Genomic DNA, 17,709 nt, shown 5'->3' with positions numbered 1-17,709 from the left:
TGATTTCAGGTGTTTTTCACTTCCTCTCCTCTCCCACATATCTCCTGATTTTCATCTGTATTTAATTCCTCTTCCAAACCTCCCAATTTGGGCTGTATTTCACTTCTCCTCTCCCAAATTTCACTGCATTTCTATTTTCTCCCTCTCCTCTTCCAACCCTCCAGACTTGAAATCCCTGAGCAGAAGCTCCAGGGTTGATTTTATCCCAGCAATCCTGCAGTTCTCCTGCTGCTGGGGCCACTTCCTCCAGCATCTGAGCCCTCTCCCAGGTGGAAGGTGCTGGAAAAGTCAAGGCAAAGCTCACAGAAGAAGGAACACAACTGGAATTCTCTCTCTTTCCTCCCCTCAAAAGAAGATAAGGGTTATGGAGAAGAGAAAGAGAAACACATCCAAACCCTGATTTGGGCATTTCTAGCTTCCTGTCCTCTCCCAGATCTCCTGATTTTTGGGGTATTTGACTTCTTTTCCTCTCCTCAGATCTTCCACTTTTGGCTGGATTTTTACTGCCTCTTGTCTCCCCAAATCTCGCAATTTTCAGTGTCTTTACCTTCCTCTCTCTTTTCCTAAACCTCCTGATTTCAGGTGTATTTTACTTCCTCTCCTCTCCCACATATCTCCTGATTTTCATGTGCATTTAATTCCTCTTCCAAACCTCCCAATTTGGGCTGTATTTCACTTCTCCTCTCCCAAATTTCACTGCATTTGCATTTTCTCCCTCTCCTCTTCCAACCCTCCAGATTCTGGGTCCATCCCAGCCCAGCTGGGAAGGATCCAGCTCCCTCTGCACAGGCACAGCCCTTTCCCTGCTCATCACAGCTCTGCACACCTCAAACTGGGGCAGCTCTTTTCATGGAGCTGGGAAGGATGTGAGGACTCCAAACTTCAGGAAAAATCCATTTTTTTTTTTTTTTCACCAACCCTCTCTGAGAGGGGAAGAAACCACTCACAAGAGATCCTGCAGATCCTGACAGTTTTATGTGGGATAAAAAAAACCTTTCTTCAAACAATGGAAAAATCTTTATGGACTTTTCTGCTTCTCTCAGTGAAAGGATGGTCCCACTGCAGATAATTCCTTCTGGGAATCAAGAAGGATGTGTGTGGGGAGATTGCAGCATTTCCTGGTGTCCCCAGGAATTACCACACTCAGCTTCAAAACCAGGAAATACCTGAGAGAGATTTGCAAGTGACAGCCAGGTGCAAACCTGACCTGGGATCAGGGAGATGGAGAGGGAGGTCCAGATCAAGGTTCCAGTTCCTCCTAAAAAGCTCCTCACCTGCACACACACCAGGGAGTGCAGGAATTTTCCTGCCATCCAAAATCAGCTGCTGCTCTGAGTTCTAAAGCCTCACCTGGTTTTTAACACATTCCAGCTGATGACTGTATGATTTTTGGGATATTCCCCCCATTCCATGTTTGCTGATAAAAGCAATCTGAGCCTCCAAGCCTTGGGTGCTTTAGAAAAAATGCCATCCAAAAATATGAGGAAAGAATTATTCCATTCCAGGGAATGTGCAAGTGTTGCTTATTAACACCAAAACAAACACCTGGAGAACAAAGGATTCTCCTGACACACAGCCAAGAGCTTTTCCATGGACACAGCAAGTACAAAGCTCAGAGCAGCTCCTGCAGGGAGTGAAGAAAAAGGGCTAAATGGGAAAGAAAAAGGATTCCTGGAGCAGGATGGTTCCTTCACACATCCTGCTCTAACAGGACCCACTCAGTGCTGCTGTTCAGATCCTCACAGACACCATCTGTCTCCTCTGAGAAAGAAAAATCAGGATAACCAAAAATATATACCCAGACCTTGAAAAGAGAAATCAGCATGAGCAGATGGTTCATCAGCCCTGGGTGGTGCTCATAAAATTGTGAGGACTTGAACAGAACTCCAGAGTCCTACTCTGGTTTGGGTTAGAAGCTCATCCCAGTCCATCCCCTGCTGTGGCAGGGACACCTTCACTATCCCCGGGTGCTCCAAGCCCTGTCCAGCCTGGCCTGGGACACTCCCAGGGATGGGGCAGCCACAGCTGCTCTGGGCACCTGTGCCAGGGCATCCCCACCCTCACCAGGAGGGATTTCTGCCCAATATCTCATCTCAATCTGCTCCTCACCCTTCAGGGAGGGCAGTTTGTGCCTCCTCTGAGCTCCCACCACCACTTCCAAGAGCTCCAAAACACAGACCAAACACAGCAAAACGCTGCTAAAGAGGAAATCCCTTTTACTGTTTTACCCCCTCTCCCTGACCGGGAATTTAACTGCAGCCCCAGCATTCCCTCCCTTCCATGCTGGGACCCAGGGATGAGCCGTGCCTCTGGCAGGCCTGGCCCAGTCCCAGCGGGGAATTCCATGGGGACACAGAGGGGACATTCCATGGGGACACAGAGGGGACATTCCACTGGGAAATGCCCATGGGCCCGGTCCCAGGACAGCCCAGAACAGCCTCGCCCCCACAAGGATGGGATAAGCCGTGCCCTCTCCCTCAGAAGGGGACCAGGGCACCCTCGGGACTCTCCTCAGCACCCGGGGACCCTCGGGATCCACCCCAGTCCTGCCAAGGATCCCTTGGGATCTGCCTCAGCCCCCACAGGGATCCCTCGGGATCCGCCTCAGCCCATCCAGGGACCTTTCAGGAATCTCTTCAGGTCCCCCAGGGAACCCTCGGGATCCACCTCAGCTCCCCCTGGGGATCCCTCAGGATCAACCTCAGCCCTTCCAGGAATCCCTCGGGACCCTCCACAGGGATTCCTCGGGTATCACTTCAGCTCCCCTGGGGATCCACCTCAGCCCATCCAGCAGGGACCCCTCGAGAATCTCTTCAGTTCCCCTGGGAATCCCTCGGGACCCTCCTCAGCCTTGCCGAGGATCCCTCGGGAATCATCCCAGCCCCCACAGGGATCCCTCGGGAATCTCTTCAGCCCCCACACGGATCCCTCGGGATCCACCTCGGCTTCCCCCAAGGATCCCTCGAGAACCACTTCAGCCCATCCAGGGATCCCTCAGGACCCTCCTCAGCCCCCACAGGGATCCCTCGGAACTCTCCTCAGCCCCTCTAAGGACTCCTCGGGAATCACTTCAGCTCCCCTGGGGATCCACCTCAGCCCATCCAGGGATCCCTCGGGAATCTCTTCAGCTCCCCCGGGGATCCCTCGGGATCCACCTCAACCCTTCCAAGGATCCCTCAGGACCCTCCTCAGCCCATCCAGGGATCCCCCCCCCACTTCTCCATTCCCAAACTCCTTCCTGAGGGCGGAGGCCCCCCTTGCCCCCCCTAGAATCCCTCCAGAGCCCTGCAGGCCGCGTTCCGCTCTCCCCCCGGCCCCTCCTCACCGAGCAGCAGCAGCTTCACCTCCTTGGCCGCCTTCTCGCCGTCTTCCCGCAGGTTGCGGTCGATCATTTTACTCCTCTCCACCGCCGCCTTATCCTCGGCGCTCAGCGTGCACCCCATGGCGGCGGCGGGGGCGGCCGGGCGGCCGAGGGCGGGGGGACGGGAACCGGGACCGGGATGGGGCCGGGACCGGGATCGGGATCGGGGCCGCAGCTGCCTCGGCCCGGGCGGCTCCTGAGGCGGCGCCGGATTTCCGGTCCTGGCCGCGGGGCACGCCGGGAAATGAAGTCCCGCGGGGTGATAGTGTGAGTGCTTCCGCCTCGGTAGAGCGGGGCATTATGGGAGGAAAGATCGCTTTCCGCCACGTTAGAGCGGAGTATGATGGGGGGGAGGAAAGCGCTTTACTTCCGCCTCGATAGAGCGAGACATGATGGGAAATGCTTTACTTCCGGGCTCTGTTTGGAGGGCATCATGGGAGTTGTAGTCCTCGCGGGGGTCTGTTGGGTCCATGGCGGCCCCAGCCCCCCAGCCCGCCCTCATGAGGGGACCGGGCTCCGCACCCCTAGAGGGCCGGGCCTCGGGGAAGGGGAGCTGGTCTCCGGGGTGAGGAGGGGTCTCAGGGCCACGGGGGGATGGAGGGGACCCCCTCCTCAGGCAGCCTCCCCTCCCTGGCTGTACAGGGAACACCCCTCCAAACACGAGCCCCCCACTCTTATCCCTGGCCCATCATTGGGCCTGTGCCCCCAGCTGCTGCCCCCCGGCCGGTGGTGCCATGGAACTCCCAATTCCCGCAGTGGTGGCCGTGCTGACCCCCCACAGCATCAACCCAACCAGGGCGGTAGGACCCCCCTCACCTGTGATGGCAGCAATGGGGACCCCCCACACCCCGATGAGCGCGGTGGGATCCGCAATCCCTCATGGCAGTAAGGACCCCACACACATCAGCGACAGCTGTAGGACCCCCAACCCCCTCTGTGGTGACAGAGACCCCCCCAAACCTCAATGAGTGCTGTGGGACCCCCAATCCCCCACAGCAGTGTGGATCACTCCCACTCCAGCAAGGGCCATGGGACCCCCAACTCTCCATGGCTGCAGCGAGGAGCCCTCACCCTAACACCCCAGTGGGCCTTGTGGGCCCCCCAATTCCCCATGGCTGCAGTGAGGATCCCCCACCCTCCATGCCCAGAGAGCATTTTGGGACCTCCAACCCTCCATGGCGGTGACAAAGCCCCCCTCAACAAGTCACGGTGACCATGTCTCCCCTCAGAGCCACGTTTACCCCAAACCCCCCAAACGCTACAGCCCCGCTTTGGCAGAGCCCGCCACGGGCACGAACACCCCGCTGCCCCCTCCCCACTCCCTGGCCTCGGCCGCCTCCTCCTCGATCTGCCCTGGGATGCGGAAATCCACGGGGGGCAGGTCCCGCTCAGCGTTGGGGGGCTCCGGTGGGCGCCCGGTGCTCTGGAGGAACTGCAGGAAGTTCTCCTCGATGGAGCCCTCGCGGCTCGGCAGCCGCAGGTCCTCCTCGGGGGGCTGCTTGAAGAAGCAGGTGAGGAGCCGGCCGAGCTCGCCGCGGATCTGCCGGTTGAGGCAGCCGTAGAAGAAGGGGTTGGAGGTGAAGCAGCAGAAGCCCAGCCAGGTGACCACAGTCTCGGCCGCCGGCCCGGCCAAGGGCCGAGTGCTCAGCGCCGTGTACAGCTGGAAGGAGAAGTAGGGCAACCAGCAGAAGAGGAACTGGCCACCCACGGCCAGCAGCACGGCGGCCGCCTTGCCCCCGCCAAACATCCTCTGTGGGGTGGTCCGAGGAGCCCCCGAGCTGGTGACCATGGTGGAGCGGCTGCTGAGCGAGGCCGAGCGCCGGCGCGGCGTTTCCATCCAGGTGGGCGGCGGGCCGTGGTGCATGGCCGCCACCCGCGCCACCTTGAACATGCCGCAGTAGACCACGACGATGATGAGGAGCGGCAGCACGAAGTAGAAGGCGGCGAAGAAGACCACGAAGACCTTGCAGGACGGCCCGCGGCTCCACTGCAAGGAGCAGCCGTGAGTACCAGGTGCTGGCGGACGGTCAAGGGACAGCCAGCCCAGCACGGGCACCAGCGAGGTGGCCACGGCCTTGAGCCACACGCCGGCCAGCACTCCGGCCACCAGCCCCGCCGTCATGCGCACCTCGTAGCGCAGCGGGTGCACCACGTAGTAGTAGCGCTCCACGTTGACGGTGGAGATGGAGAGGATGCACATGGAGGTGAGGCACACGCTGAGGAACAGGTACACGCGGCACACGGCCTCGCCCAGCCCCGGGCTCTCGAACACGGCCGAGCCTGACAGCATCTCCAGCGGCATCAGCGTGAGCGCGGCCAGGAAATCCACCAGGCACAGGTGGAACACGAAGACGAACTTGCGCAGCGCCGGCGTCTTGGCGATGACCGTCATGACGGCGGCGTTGCCCACGATGGCCGTGAGGTCCAGCAGCACCATGAAGAACAATCCCACGGATTTGGAGGCCGTGTCCTTGGGCTTGGCCTCGGCGGTGCTGTTGGGGGGCCGGGCCCCCCCTCTAGAGCCATTCCAGCCCCAGGGCGAGGGCAGGAAGGGCTCCATCCAGTGTGGCACGGCCGGGCATCGCCAGGGGGTCACATCCTTGGTGCTCTGCGGGTGGGGGGGCACTCAGAGCACCCAAAGGTGCCCCCCAGCCCCGCTCATGTCCCCGCTGCTCAGCCAGGGGGTACCTGGGGGAGGTGCAGCTGTCACTGGAGGGGGCAGGAGCCTGGAGGACCCCTGAGCGCTGAGCTGGACCCCCAGTTGCAGCCCCCAGGTAGCTGGGGGGAGCTGGAGCTGTCAGAAAAGGGGGAGACACTCTGAAGGGACCCCTGAGAGCTGAGCAGGACCCCAATTACAACCCCCGCTCAGTACCTGGGGTGAAGGTGGAGCTGTCATGGGGGAGACCCAGGGGAGACCCCTGAGAGCTGAGCAGGACCCCCAGTTGCAGCCCCCTCAGTACCTGGGGTGAAGGTGGAGCTGTCATGGTGAGAAGACCCTGGGGGGACCCCTGATAGCCTGGAGGGGCTCATGGGTCACCTCTGACAGCCATGCAGAGGCCACAGCTGTGCTGGGGGAATGTGGAGTTGTCATGAGGAGACACAACCCTGGGGGGACCCCTGAGAGCTGAGCTGGACCCCCACCTGCACCCCACAGGTACCTGGGGGCAGGTGGAGCTGTCAGAAGAGAGGGGAGACCCTGAGGGGACCCCTGAGAGCCATGGTGGGATCACAGGGTGACACAGGGTGGGGCTCAGCCCAGTTGTGACCCCCACCCACAGCCCCCAGGCACCTGGGGGAAGGCGGAGCTGCCAGAGGGGACAGAGAGCTCTGGGGAACACCTGAGATCCCAGGCATGGTTCAGCACAGCTGTGACACCCCCACACATTGTCCCCATCACCCCCATCCATCTCCACAACCCTCTACATCAAATCCCTTCCCAACCAAAAGCCTCGTTCTCCCAAAAATGAGCAGTTCTGGGGTAAACCCCCCAGTTCCAACATTTCAACCCAAAGCACCCCAGTGGAGCCCTTTGCCCAGAGTGTGGGGAGCACACGGGGGGGCCGGCATGGCTGGGGGTTCCCGAGAATGAGGAGAGGGGAGGGCCCAGCACCCCCAAGTCCTGGGTTCACCCCTTGTGCTCGGAGGCCTTGTGTGACCCCCCCACGCCGAGCTCGCAGCCCCTCCATGGGGACACGGGGGGGATGTGGGGGCTACCCCGGACCCCCCGGCTGCTCCCCACGGCGGCGGGGGTCCCACCCGTGCCCCCCGGGGCAGGGATGCTGTCAGAACGGGGGTGCAGCTGCGGCTCCCCCCTCCCCTTCTCACAGCCCATGTCCCTCTCCCAGAGCCCGGAGCGATGTCCCCGGTCGGGGACCCCCTCCCACCCCCGGGGGAGTCTCGCCCACCCCTCCGGTACCTCCCCGGTACCTCCCCGGTATCTCCCCGGCTCCCCAGGCCGTGCTCCGGCGGGGCTGCTCGGCCGCGGCACCTACCCTGGGGGTCCGCATGGAGCCGGCCCGAGGCCGAGGGTCCCCGCTCCGGCCGGGGGAGGGGTCGGGGCCGGGGGGTGTCCCCGGGGTGGCGGGGGATGCTCGGGGCTGGAGCCGCTGCGGCGAGGGCTGCTCCGCACCGCCCGGCTGCTGGGTCCTAGTGCCGCCCGCCTCGCCTCGGTACCCCGGGAACGGCCCCCGAGCCCGGGGCTGCGGGGCCCGCGCTGGGGCGATCGCTGCCTCCCGAAGCCTGGCTGTGCCCCCCGAGTGGGGAGCGGAGGGTGCGACACCCCCGGGTGCTGCCCCGCGTGTCGCTTCGTGCCTCAGTTTCCCCGTTTGCCTCCCGAAAGTGATGGGGAGGGCATGGAGGAGAAGCCCCTCGGGGAAGGGGAGAGGGAGCTCGGGGGGTGTAATGAGGAGGTGGTCTCGGGGGGAGAGGTGGGAAGGGGGGATGGGGTGCAGATTCACAGTGGGGTACGGAGGGTGCCGGGGGGGCCGCTCAGAGGGGCCGCAGAGCCCCCCCAGCTCTGTCTAAGCCCACCTCAGCTCCCCTTCCCTCCCTCCCAGTTCAGCAATGGAGCAAATGGGATGGAGTCCGTGCCCCTCCCCGCCACGCCCCGTGCCTCAGTTTCCCCAGGACATGCCATTCCCTTACAGGAAGGGGTGCCCATCTTTTCCATCCCTCCAAATCCTGCTCGGGATGCGAACTTTGCCCCCGCAGTGCCCGCGCATCCCAAGGGTGCCCGGGTGGGATGCGCTGCCCCCGGCTCTCATTCCCGGGACGGGGGTGACAAGTGATCCGTGGGTGACGCGTGTCCCCGCGCCTCACGTGGCCATCGCCCGGCTACGGGCTCCCAAAAATAAATCCACCCAAACCAGATTAGAAACGCCCGACCTCGGATGAACCGGCCCCGGCATTCCGGGGCCCGCGGGCGGCTCCCGGTGGGACCCCGGGCACCGGGAGCACCGGGAACACCAGGAGTACCGGGAATACCGGGAATACCGGGAAGGAGCACGGCAGATCCACGGGGATCCCTCCTGGCCCGGGCTCCGGCCCCTGTAGGGGAAGGTGGGCACGGGAGTGAGCCCTGGCCCACAGAGTGGGGGGACACACGGACCCCCCTTTTCCTGGGAGCCCCTGTGGGCACCCTCCCCTTGTGTGGGACACCTGAGGACACCCAGCTGTGGCAAACACCCCGCTCTGGTACCCCTGGGGACCCTGACACTGCTGGCACCCCACAGCCCAGTCCCCAAGCACCCCACTGTCCCAGCCCCTGGCATCCCAGTACTCCTTATGGTTGAATTATTTTGGCACCCCAATCCTCAGGCATCCCCTTATCCCAGCACCTTGCCACCCCAGTACCCCAACATCCTGGCACCCCAGTACTCAATACCTTGGCACCCCAGTACCCCAGCACATGGCATCCCAGAACTCAATACCTCAGCAGCCTGGCATCCCGGTCTCCCACACCCGGCACTCCAGTATCCCAGTGCCCTGGCACCCTAGTGCCTCAGCACCCTGGCACCCCAACAACCAAACATTCCAGTGCCCCTGAGCAGCGGCACCCCAGTACCTCAGTGCCCTGTCACCCCACTATGCCAGCATCCTGGCACCCCAACACCCCAGTCCCCAAACACCCCACTATCCCAGGCCCTGGCATCCCACTACCCATTATTTTGGCACCCCAATCCTCAAGCATCTCCTATCCCAGCACCTTGGGACCCCAGTACCCCAACATCCTGGCACTCCAATATTCAATACCTTGGCACCCCAGTACCCAGCACATGGCACCCCAGTACTCAATACCTCAGCACCCTGGCATCCCAGCCCTCACACCCCAGTATCCCAGTGCCTCAACACCCTGGCACCCCAACAACCGAACATCCCAGTGCCCCTGAGCAGTGGCACCCCAGTACCTCAGTGCCCTGTCACCCCACTATGCCAGCATCCTGGCACCCAGCACCCCAGTCCTCAAGCACCCCCTTATCCCATCCTCTGGCCTCCCAGTACTCATTATTTTGGCACCCCAACACCCCAATCTTCAAGCATCCCCCTACCCCAGCACCTTGGGAGCCCAGTACCCAATACCTTGGCACCCCGGTACCCAGCATCCTGGCACTCAGGATATCAGCACCATGGCATCCCAAGGCTGCTAACGCCCCAACATCCTGCTACCCCAGCACCCCATTATCCCAGGACCCTGGCACCCCAGCAGTCCAACACCCCAGTGCTCCAGAGCAGTGGTACCCCAGTACCTCATTGTTCTGGCACCCCAGTAATTCAGTTGGCCCCCCAAGTACCTCAACATTCTGGCACCTCAGCACCCCAACACCCAGGGTACTCATCCCCCAGCCCCTGGCACGCCAGCACCCCAATACCCTGGGGTACTCATCCCCCAGCCCCTGGCACCCCAGCACCCCAATACCCTGGGGTACTCATCCCCCAGCACCCCAATACCTCAGTAGCCAAATCCTGCAGTACCTTGGCACCCCAGGACCCAATGTTGTGAAACCCCAGCACCCAGACACCTCAGCACCCCAACACCCCAGGGCACCAGTGTCCCTGTACCCACCCCTGGCACCCTGGCACCCCCATCCCTGTCCCCTCTGCAGAGCCCCTGATGGACACGCGGGTTAAGCACGGTCACACCTCTGTGTGTGTGTGTGTGTGTGTGTGTGTGTGTGTGTGTGTGTCTGTGTGTGTGTGTGTGTGTCTGTGTGTCTGTGTGTCTGTGTGTGTGTCTGTGTGTCTGTGTGTGTGTGTGTCTGTGTGTGTGTGTCTGTGTGTCTGTGTGTGTGTGTGTGTGTCTGTGTGTGTGTCTGTGTGTGTGTCTGTGTGTCTGTGTGTGTGTGTCTGTGTGTCTGTGTGTCTGTGTGTGTCTGTGTGTCTCTGTGTGTGTGTGTGTCTGTGTGTGTGTGTGTGTGTGTGTGTGTCTGTGTCTGTGTGTGTGTCTGTCTGTGTGTGTGTGTGTGTGTGTGTGTGTGTGTCTGTGTGTATGTGTGTGTGTCTGTGTGTGTGTGTGTGTGTGTCTCTGTGTGTGTGTCTGTGTGTGTGTCTGTGTCTGTCTCTGTGTCTCTGTGTCTGTGTTTGTGTGCGTCTGTGTGTGTGTGTGTCTGTGTGTGTCTGTGTGTGTGTCTGTGTGTCTGTGTGTCTGTGTGTGTGTGTCTGTGTGTGTGTCTGTGTGTCTGTGTGTCTGTGTGTCTGTGTGTGTGTGTCTGTGTGTGTGTGTCTGTGCGTGTATGTCTGTGTGTGTGTGTGTGTCTGTGTGTGTGTGTGTGTGTGTGTGTCTGTCTGTGTCTGTGTGTGTCTGTGTGTCTGTGTGTGTGTGTCTGTGTGTGTTTGTGTGTGTCTGTGTGTGTGTGTGTGTGTGTGTGTGTCTCTGTGTGTTTGCACACCTGGGTACACGCTTGTGTCACGTGTGCCTGCCTGGGGATTACACACATCTGGCAGATACATCTATGTGTGCACACACGTGTGAGGAGCACACACACATGCCTGGGCTGTGCACACGTGTGTGTCTGTGTGCCTGTGTGTGTTTGTATGTCTGTGTGTGTCTCTTTGTGTGCTGACACACTCATGAGGGGCACACACAGGTCCCTGGGTTGTGCACACGTGTGTGTCTGTGTGTTTGTGTGTGTCTGTGTCTGTGTGCACACACATGTGAGTGGCATACACACAGGTCCCTGGGCTGTGCACACGTGTGTCTGTGTGTGTGTGTGTGGTTTTGTGCGCCTGTGTGTCTGTGTGTGCTGACACACGTGTGCTCCCACGTTCCGCATGTCCCTCCTGCTGTCCCCTGGGACACTCAGGGCCCCCCACAGCCCGGTGTGGCCGGGGGTGTCCGGCTGAGGGTGGGGCCGGCTGTCGGGAGGGGTGCGGGCACTGGGTTCTGGGCGCGGATTAACTCCAGGATTAAAGCTGGGAAAATAAGGACGATCCAAGGACAAAATTCCCCATCTGATTAGGGGGGCATCCAGCCGGGGGGGGAAGTTGGGGTGAGGGGAACAGGGTGAGGGGCACCCTGAGGACATCCTGTTCTGTGTTCCAGGGCTTCCTTCTAATCCCTGCCCCCCCTTTGCAATAAAAAGCTGCATCATCCCAGCATGGTTTGTTCCAGCTCTTTTCCCTCTAATTTTGGACCCAAAATCCGGCACGAATGTTTGGATCTAAAAATACTCCCGGGAAGCAGAGCCACGAGTGGGGGTGCGGGGCTCCCAGCTGGCTGGGGCTGGGACACCCAGGAGAGCCCCTCGGGGGCTGGGGAGTCCCCTCTGTTTGGGGGGTGGGGGCTGTGGGGTGGGTCAGGAACTCGGGGGGATGGGGAATGCGGGGCTGTGCTGTCAGGAGAGGGGATGGCAGTGGGATGGGGCTGGGGCTGGCAGGGGATGGCATGGGGATGGAGATGGGAAGAGGAGAGGGATGGGGACAGGGATGGAATAGAGGGGATGAAGATGGGGATGGGGATGGGATGGGATAGAGATGCTGGAGACAGGGATGGGGATAGGAGAGGGATGGAGATGGGGACAGGGGTGGAATAGAGGGGATCGGAATGGGGATGGGATTGGGTTGGGTTGGATTGGACTGGCTGAAATGGAAATGGGGATGAGAACAGGGATGTGATGGGGATTAGGACAGGGATAGGGACAGAGGACGGAGATGGGAATGAGGTGAGGATAGAGATGGGGCATAGGGACGGGGATGGGATTGGGATGATGGAGAAGAGGACATGGATAGGGATCAGGATAGGGATGGGAATAAAGAGAGGTATGAAGATGGGGTTGGGGAAGAAGCTGGGGAGGGAGAGTGGGATGAGGATAAAGAAGGGACGGGGACAGGAACAGGGATGAGGAGGGGGATGGAGAGGGGAGTGGGGAGTGGGGACGGGCCGGGACAGGGACGAGGACAGGGTCGGACGTAGGGCTGCGGAGAGAAATGAGCACGAGGCCGGGGCTGGGGCCGGGCAGGGGATCGAGGTCGGATATGGGGCCGGGGGCTGGAGGCGGACATGGGGCTGGTGTAGGACACGGGATGGGTGTGTAGGACATGGGGCTGGTGTAGGACACGGGATAGGTGTGTAGGACATGGGGCTGGTGTAGGATGGGGCCGGGGCTGAGGTGGGAAACGGGAGCGGGGTTGGAGTCAGACATGGGGCCGGGGCTGGGGTCGGAGATGGAGCTGGGGTGGGACACGGGTCTGGGGTTGGTGTCGGACACGAGGCAGGGGTGGGACATGGGGCCGGGGCAGGGGTCGGAAGTGGGGCAGGGGTCGCACACGGGTTTGGGGCCGGTGTCGCACACGGGTTTGGGGCAGGGGTCGCACACGGGTTTGGGGCCGGTGTCGCACACGGGTTTGGGGCAGGGGTCGCACACGGGTTTGGGGCCGGTGTCGCACAGGGGTTTGGGGCAGGGGTCGCACACGGGTTTGGGGCCGGTGTCGCACACGGGTTTGGGGCAGGGGTCGCACACGGGTTTGGGGCCGGTGTCGCACACGGGCCGTGCCGGTGTCGGTGCCGGTGCCGCGGCGCCGGGCGGGTTAAGCCGCGCGCTGCCGCCATTGGCGGAGCGCAGAGCGGCCGCAGCCAATGGGGCCGGGCCGAGCGCACCGGGCCGGCCCCAGACCCCGTCCCGGGGCGGATCGGGGCGGTTCGGCCGCGCTCGGGCCGGGTCGGATCCGTTCGGCTGCGTTCGGGTCGGGCTCGGCTCCGCTCGTCTCAGCTCGGGGAGGATCGGGAAGGTTCGGCTGCGTTCGGGCCGGGCTCGGCTCTGCTCGGCTGAGCTCGGGGAGGATCGGGAAGGTTCGTCCCGGCCCGGTTCGGCCTGGCTTGGCTCGGCGCGGCCCCCTCGACTTTCTTCGGGCTCGCTCGGCTCAGCTCGTCTCGGTTCGGCTTTTCTCGGCTCGGTTCGGCCCCGCTGAGATTCCCGCGGTTCGGCTCCGCTTGACTCGGTTCGATTCGGTTCGTCTGGGCCCGGCCTTGCCCGGCCGCCGCCGCACCGGGCCCGGTAACGCTCCGACCCCATCCCCGGCCCAGGCCCGAGCCCGGCCCCGGTAACGCCCCGGGAGGAAGGGGGGAGGGAGGCAGCGAGCATCCTCCGCCGCTCCGTCCGCAGCACGGCCGGGACCGGGGGCGGGGGGGGATCCAGGCCGGGGGGAGCAGCAGGAGCTCCGGGCCAGACGTGCCCCGGGAGGGCCGTGACAGGGGGGACATGTCGTGACAGTGGAGACAGAGCCACCCCGCACCGTGACCTGGTGGACAGTGACCCTGGGACACCCTGTGACACCAGGAGCAAACCCCCCAAGCCGTGACACTGAGGGAGCACCGGGGCACATTCCATGTCGTGACACCGGGGGAGCACCGGAGCACAAAGCCATTCCATGTCGTGATACCGAGGGAGCACAGCTACCCAGGCAGTGACACTGGGTGCACGCCACGGCGCCTGGTGACAGCGCTGTGACACCGAGCACCCCCCACCATGGCACCAGGGGAGCAGCCAGATCGGCAGGTGCTGTGACACCGGGGGACTCAGTGCCTGGCACATGCTGTGACACTGGGTGGCCAAACCACCCTGTGCTGTGACTCCTGGGCGAGCCTTGAGCCTGGCATGTGCTGTGACACTGGCAGACCAAAGCCATCCTGGACTGTGACAAGTGATCAACCAACGTGGCACCTGCCACTAGGTGACCAAAGCCACCTTGGACTGTGACACCAAGTGACCAAGCCTTTGCACCATGACACCTGCTGAACCCTCAGCCTGCCGCCTGCTGTGACACCGTGTGACTGAAAGCCACCCTGTGCAGTGCCACCGGGTGACCAAGCCACCCCGCATCGTGACACCATGTGACTGAAGCCCCCTCCCACTCCACTCCGCATTGTCCCCATCATGCCACCATCGCGTCAGCGCGTGGCCATGCGTGTCCCCACGGTGCCGCCGTCCCTGCTGCTGGCTCTGTCCCTGCTGTCCCCTGTGCTATGGGGGTCTGCAGCAGGGAGCTGCCCCCTGCGCTGCGTCTGCGCCTCCAACCTGCTGAGCTGCTCGCAGGCCAACCTGAGCACGGTGCCGACGCCTCTGCCGCGCTTCACGGCCGTGCTGGACCTGAGCCACAACAACGTGACGCGGCTGCGCGCGGACTGGGCCCCGGCGCGGCTGCCGCACCTGCACGCGCTGCTGCTGAGCCACAACGGGCTGGCCTTCGTGTCCACCGAGGCCTTCGCCCATGTGCCGCGCCTGCGCCACCTCGACCTGTCCTCCAACCGCCTGCGCGTGCTGGACGAGAACCTGTTCAGCGACCTGGGCGAGCTGGAGGTGCTGCTGCTCTACAACAACGAGATCTCCACGGTGGATCGCACGGCCTTCGAGAACCTGGGCCGGCTGCGCAAGCTCTACCTGGGGCAGAACCGCATCGCCCGCTTCCCGCTGGAGCTGCTGCGGGAGGGCACCCGGCTGCCGCAGCTGGCGCTGCTGGACCTGTCGGCCAACCGGCTGCGGGCCGTGCCCGCGGGGGAGCTGCAGGCGCTGCCCGCCTGGCTGCGCGACCGCCTCTACCTGCACAACAACCCCCTGGTCTGCGACTGCCCGCTCTTCCAGCTGCTGGACCGCGGCCGCCGCCGCCACCTCAGCGCCGTGGAGGATTTCCAGGACGAGCTGCGCTGCGTCCCGCCCGGAGCCACGGCTCTCGTCAAGATCCTGGAGCTGGCGGGCAAGCCGCCTCTCAACTGCAGCAAGGCGCGGGAGGCCGTGCTGGAGGCGCACCTCGGGGACAGCGTGACGCTGGGCTGCGACAGCCGCTGGCAGGGCGTGCGCAGCCGGCACTGGGTGACGCCGGGCGGGGAGCGGGTGCTGGGGGACGGGGGCAACGGCAGCGTGGTCCTGCTGGCCAACGGCAGCCTGCAGCTGCGGGCGCTGCGCCCTGAGGATGGCGGCACTTACTCCTGCTGGGTGGTCGGGCCCCTCCTCAACGAGACCCTCTACGTGGAGCTGCTGGTGCACAACTTCACCCTGCACGGCCCCCACGACACGCTGAACACGGCCTACACCACTCTGGTGGGCTGCATCCTGAGCGTGGTGCTGGTGCTCATCTACCTGTACCTCACCCCGTGCCGCTGCTGCTGCTGCCGCGGCACCGAGAAGCCGCCGGCGCCGCGCGACGACAGCATCAACTCCTCGGTGCTGAGCACCACCCCCAACCACGCCGGGGGCACCGGGGAGCCCTGCGGGTCCCACGTGGCCTCCGGGGCTGGCACGGGGCAGAACGGCCGGTTCAAGGGCGGGGGGACCCCTCCGGTGCCTGCCCGGCAGGGCCCCAAGGCGCAGAGGAAGGTGTCGGACCCAGACTCGGTGAGTTCCGTCTTCTCCGACACGCCCATCGTGGTGTGAGGGGACACCGTGGGGACAGTCCCCAGGGACACCCCGTGTCAGCCACTGCAAGCTGTCCCTGGGCAGGAGGGGTGGCCAGACCCCCAGTGCCGTGTCCCCAGCTTGGGGGGTCACACCATCACACCCCAGGACTGAGCATCGCTGCTGGCCCCGCCGAGGTCACTGACACCATGGGACAGTGAGGGACAAAGATGGGACACACACTTTGGGGACAGTCTCCCACCGTCACCTGACTCTGGGCGGGAGAGTTGGCCAGACCCCCACCACCATGGCCCCAGCTTTTGGGAGTCCCATCATCAACCCCCAGGACTGAGAATTGTCCCACACCCCCACTGGGACTACAAAGGGACCGTGAGGGACACACGGGTGTGAGGAGACACACCATGGGGACAGTCCACCAGGACACCCTGGTTCCTACTGCTGCTGTCACCTGTTCCCCATGGACATGCCATGGGCAGAAGGGGTGGATGCACCCCTGCTGCTATGTCCCCAACTTGGGGGGCAACACCGTTGCTCCCCAGAACAGAGCATCACTGCTGGCCCCCACCGAGGTCACTGTGCCACAAGGGACAAGGATGTGACACCATGGGGCAGTCCCCCACTGTCACCTGTCACCGGGCAGGAAGGATGGCCAGACCCCACCACCATGTCCCAGCTTTTGGGGGTTCCACCATCACCCCCAGGACTGAGCATCATCCCTGGCCCCTGCCGAGGTCCCTGAGGGACTGCGAGGGACAGGGGTGTGAGGGGACACTGTGGGGAGTCCCCAGGGACATCCTGTGTCCCCAGTGCCACTGTGAGCTGTCCCCAGGCTGGAGGGGTGGCTGGACCCCCATCACCGTGTCCCCAGCTTTTGGGGACCCCACCACCACCCCCAGGACTGAGCATCATCCCTGGCCCCTGCTAAGGGAGACTGCAGTGGACAAAGGGAGTGAGGGGACACACCAAGGGGACAATCTGCTGCTGTGACCTGTCCCTGGGCAGGAGGGATGACAAGACTCCCACCACCGTGTCCCTCGTTTTTGGGGGTCCCACCATTGCCCCTCAGGACTGAGCATCGCTGCTGGCCCTGCCGAGGTCACCACAGGGACACGTCTGTGAGGACAGCGTGGCCACCAACTGCAGGCCATCAGCCCCGCCAGGCCCTGGAGGACTGAGGGACAGTGACAGTGACAGCTGTGAGCCCCCAGGAGCGGCAGCACCGGGCAGAACCCCCCTCCTGCAGCCCCCCCATTCCCCCCGCCCCCCTTGGCATGTGCATGGCCAAGCATGAGTCCCCCGGGGAGCATGTGCCACCCCCATGGGGACACCGGGGCTGTGTCAACCCCCTGGGGCACCCCCAACACCTCCTGACAACCCCTGCAACCCACAGCTGCAAGCAGAGCCCCCTCCCCTGCAGGGGTGGGACCCAGGGGCTCCTGCACCCCAAAAAGGGGGTGCCCCCTCCCATGGGTGCCCATGGGTGTCCCCATGCCAGCCCAGCCTGTGTCCCCTGTGCTCCCACCCCTGATGTTCCCCCCTGCACTGGGCAATGCCCAGCGATGCCTTGGCCAAAATAAACGTGTTTCCCTCGTGCTGTGCAACCTTCACCCTTCTGGGGGGCTCCCAGGGGTGTCCCCCTGCTGGGGTGAGGGTGGGCTGGGGACAGGGTGACACTGCTGGGGGACTCTCCCAGGATGAGGCTGGGTCGGGAGGACCTGCTGTCCTGCCCACCCCATGTGGGGTGCAGGGGGGTGATGTGGGGGGGGCAGGAGGGGGCACCCCAGTCACCCCAGTGTGCCCATCCCAGTGTGACACCAACCCCGACACGCTGTGCTGGGAGGGGGCTCTGAGCACCCCCCTATAGCAGCCCCAAGCACCCCAATGACCCCACTGACACCCCTAGCACCTCAATGACCCCTATGGTCCCCTGCCTGTCCCCCCAGCACCCCAAAGACCCCCCATGGTCCCCAGTACCTCCCCTTTAACCCCCCCAGCACCCTAATG

The 17,709-nt window shown here is 63.3% G+C and overlaps 4 protein-coding genes across 5 annotated transcripts in view; 1 reads left to right on the top strand and 3 right to left on the bottom strand.

The window, feature by feature from the left end:
- The window catches only part of GNAI3 (G protein subunit alpha i3), a 34,041-nt gene extending 30,481 nt beyond the window's left edge, over positions 1-3,560 (bottom strand). The window contains exon 1 of the mRNA XM_058039837.1: positions 3,326-3,560. Within this exon, the coding sequence (XP_057895820.1) occupies positions 3,326-3,443 (118 nt within the window). The 5' untranslated portion in view covers positions 3,444-3,560. The remainder of the gene's footprint in view (positions 1-3,325) is intronic.
- A 1,059-nt stretch (positions 3,561-4,619) lies between these two features.
- Positions 4,620-7,437, bottom strand: GPR61 (G protein-coupled receptor 61). Of its 2 annotated transcripts, none has more exons than XM_058039835.1 (2): positions 7,354-7,437; positions 4,620-6,155 (listed from the first exon to the last, which is right to left on the bottom strand). In XM_058039835.1, the coding sequence occupies exon 2, from the start codon at positions 5,919-5,921 to the stop codon at positions 4,620-4,622; it is 1,302 nt and encodes a 433-aa protein (XP_057895818.1). In that variant the 5' UTR covers positions 5,922-6,155; positions 7,354-7,437. The 2 variants fall into 2 exon arrangements, with proteins under 2 accessions (XP_057895818.1, XP_057895819.1); XM_058039836.1 differs by having other exon boundaries at positions 4,620-6,049; positions 7,354-7,436.
- Positions 6,987-13,368, bottom strand: LOC131093015 (basic proline-rich protein-like). Its single transcript, XM_058040015.1, has 4 exons — positions 12,244-13,368; positions 8,246-8,407; positions 7,289-7,881; positions 6,987-7,140 (listed from the first exon to the last, which is right to left on the bottom strand). Exons 1-4 carry the CDS (start codon positions 13,366-13,368, stop codon positions 6,987-6,989), a joined length of 2,034 nt encoding a protein of 677 aa, XP_057895998.1.
- Positions 13,369-13,507: 139 nt separating this feature from the next.
- AMIGO1 (adhesion molecule with Ig like domain 1) lies at positions 13,508-17,297 on the top strand. The gene has a single exon (XM_058039834.1). It carries the CDS (start codon positions 14,230-14,232, stop codon positions 15,721-15,723), a length of 1,494 nt encoding a protein of 497 aa, XP_057895817.1. The 5' UTR covers positions 13,508-14,229; the 3' UTR covers positions 15,724-17,297.
- Positions 17,298-17,709: the final 412 nt, after the last annotated feature.

This window comes from Melospiza georgiana, chromosome 23 (assembly GCF_028018845.1).
Source record: "Melospiza georgiana isolate bMelGeo1 chromosome 23, bMelGeo1.pri, whole genome shotgun sequence".
NCBI classification, from domain to species: domain Eukaryota; kingdom Metazoa; phylum Chordata; class Aves; order Passeriformes; family Passerellidae; genus Melospiza; species Melospiza georgiana.
Note: the sequence above shows the minus strand (reverse complement) of the source record. Positions and strands in the feature narration are given on the sequence as shown.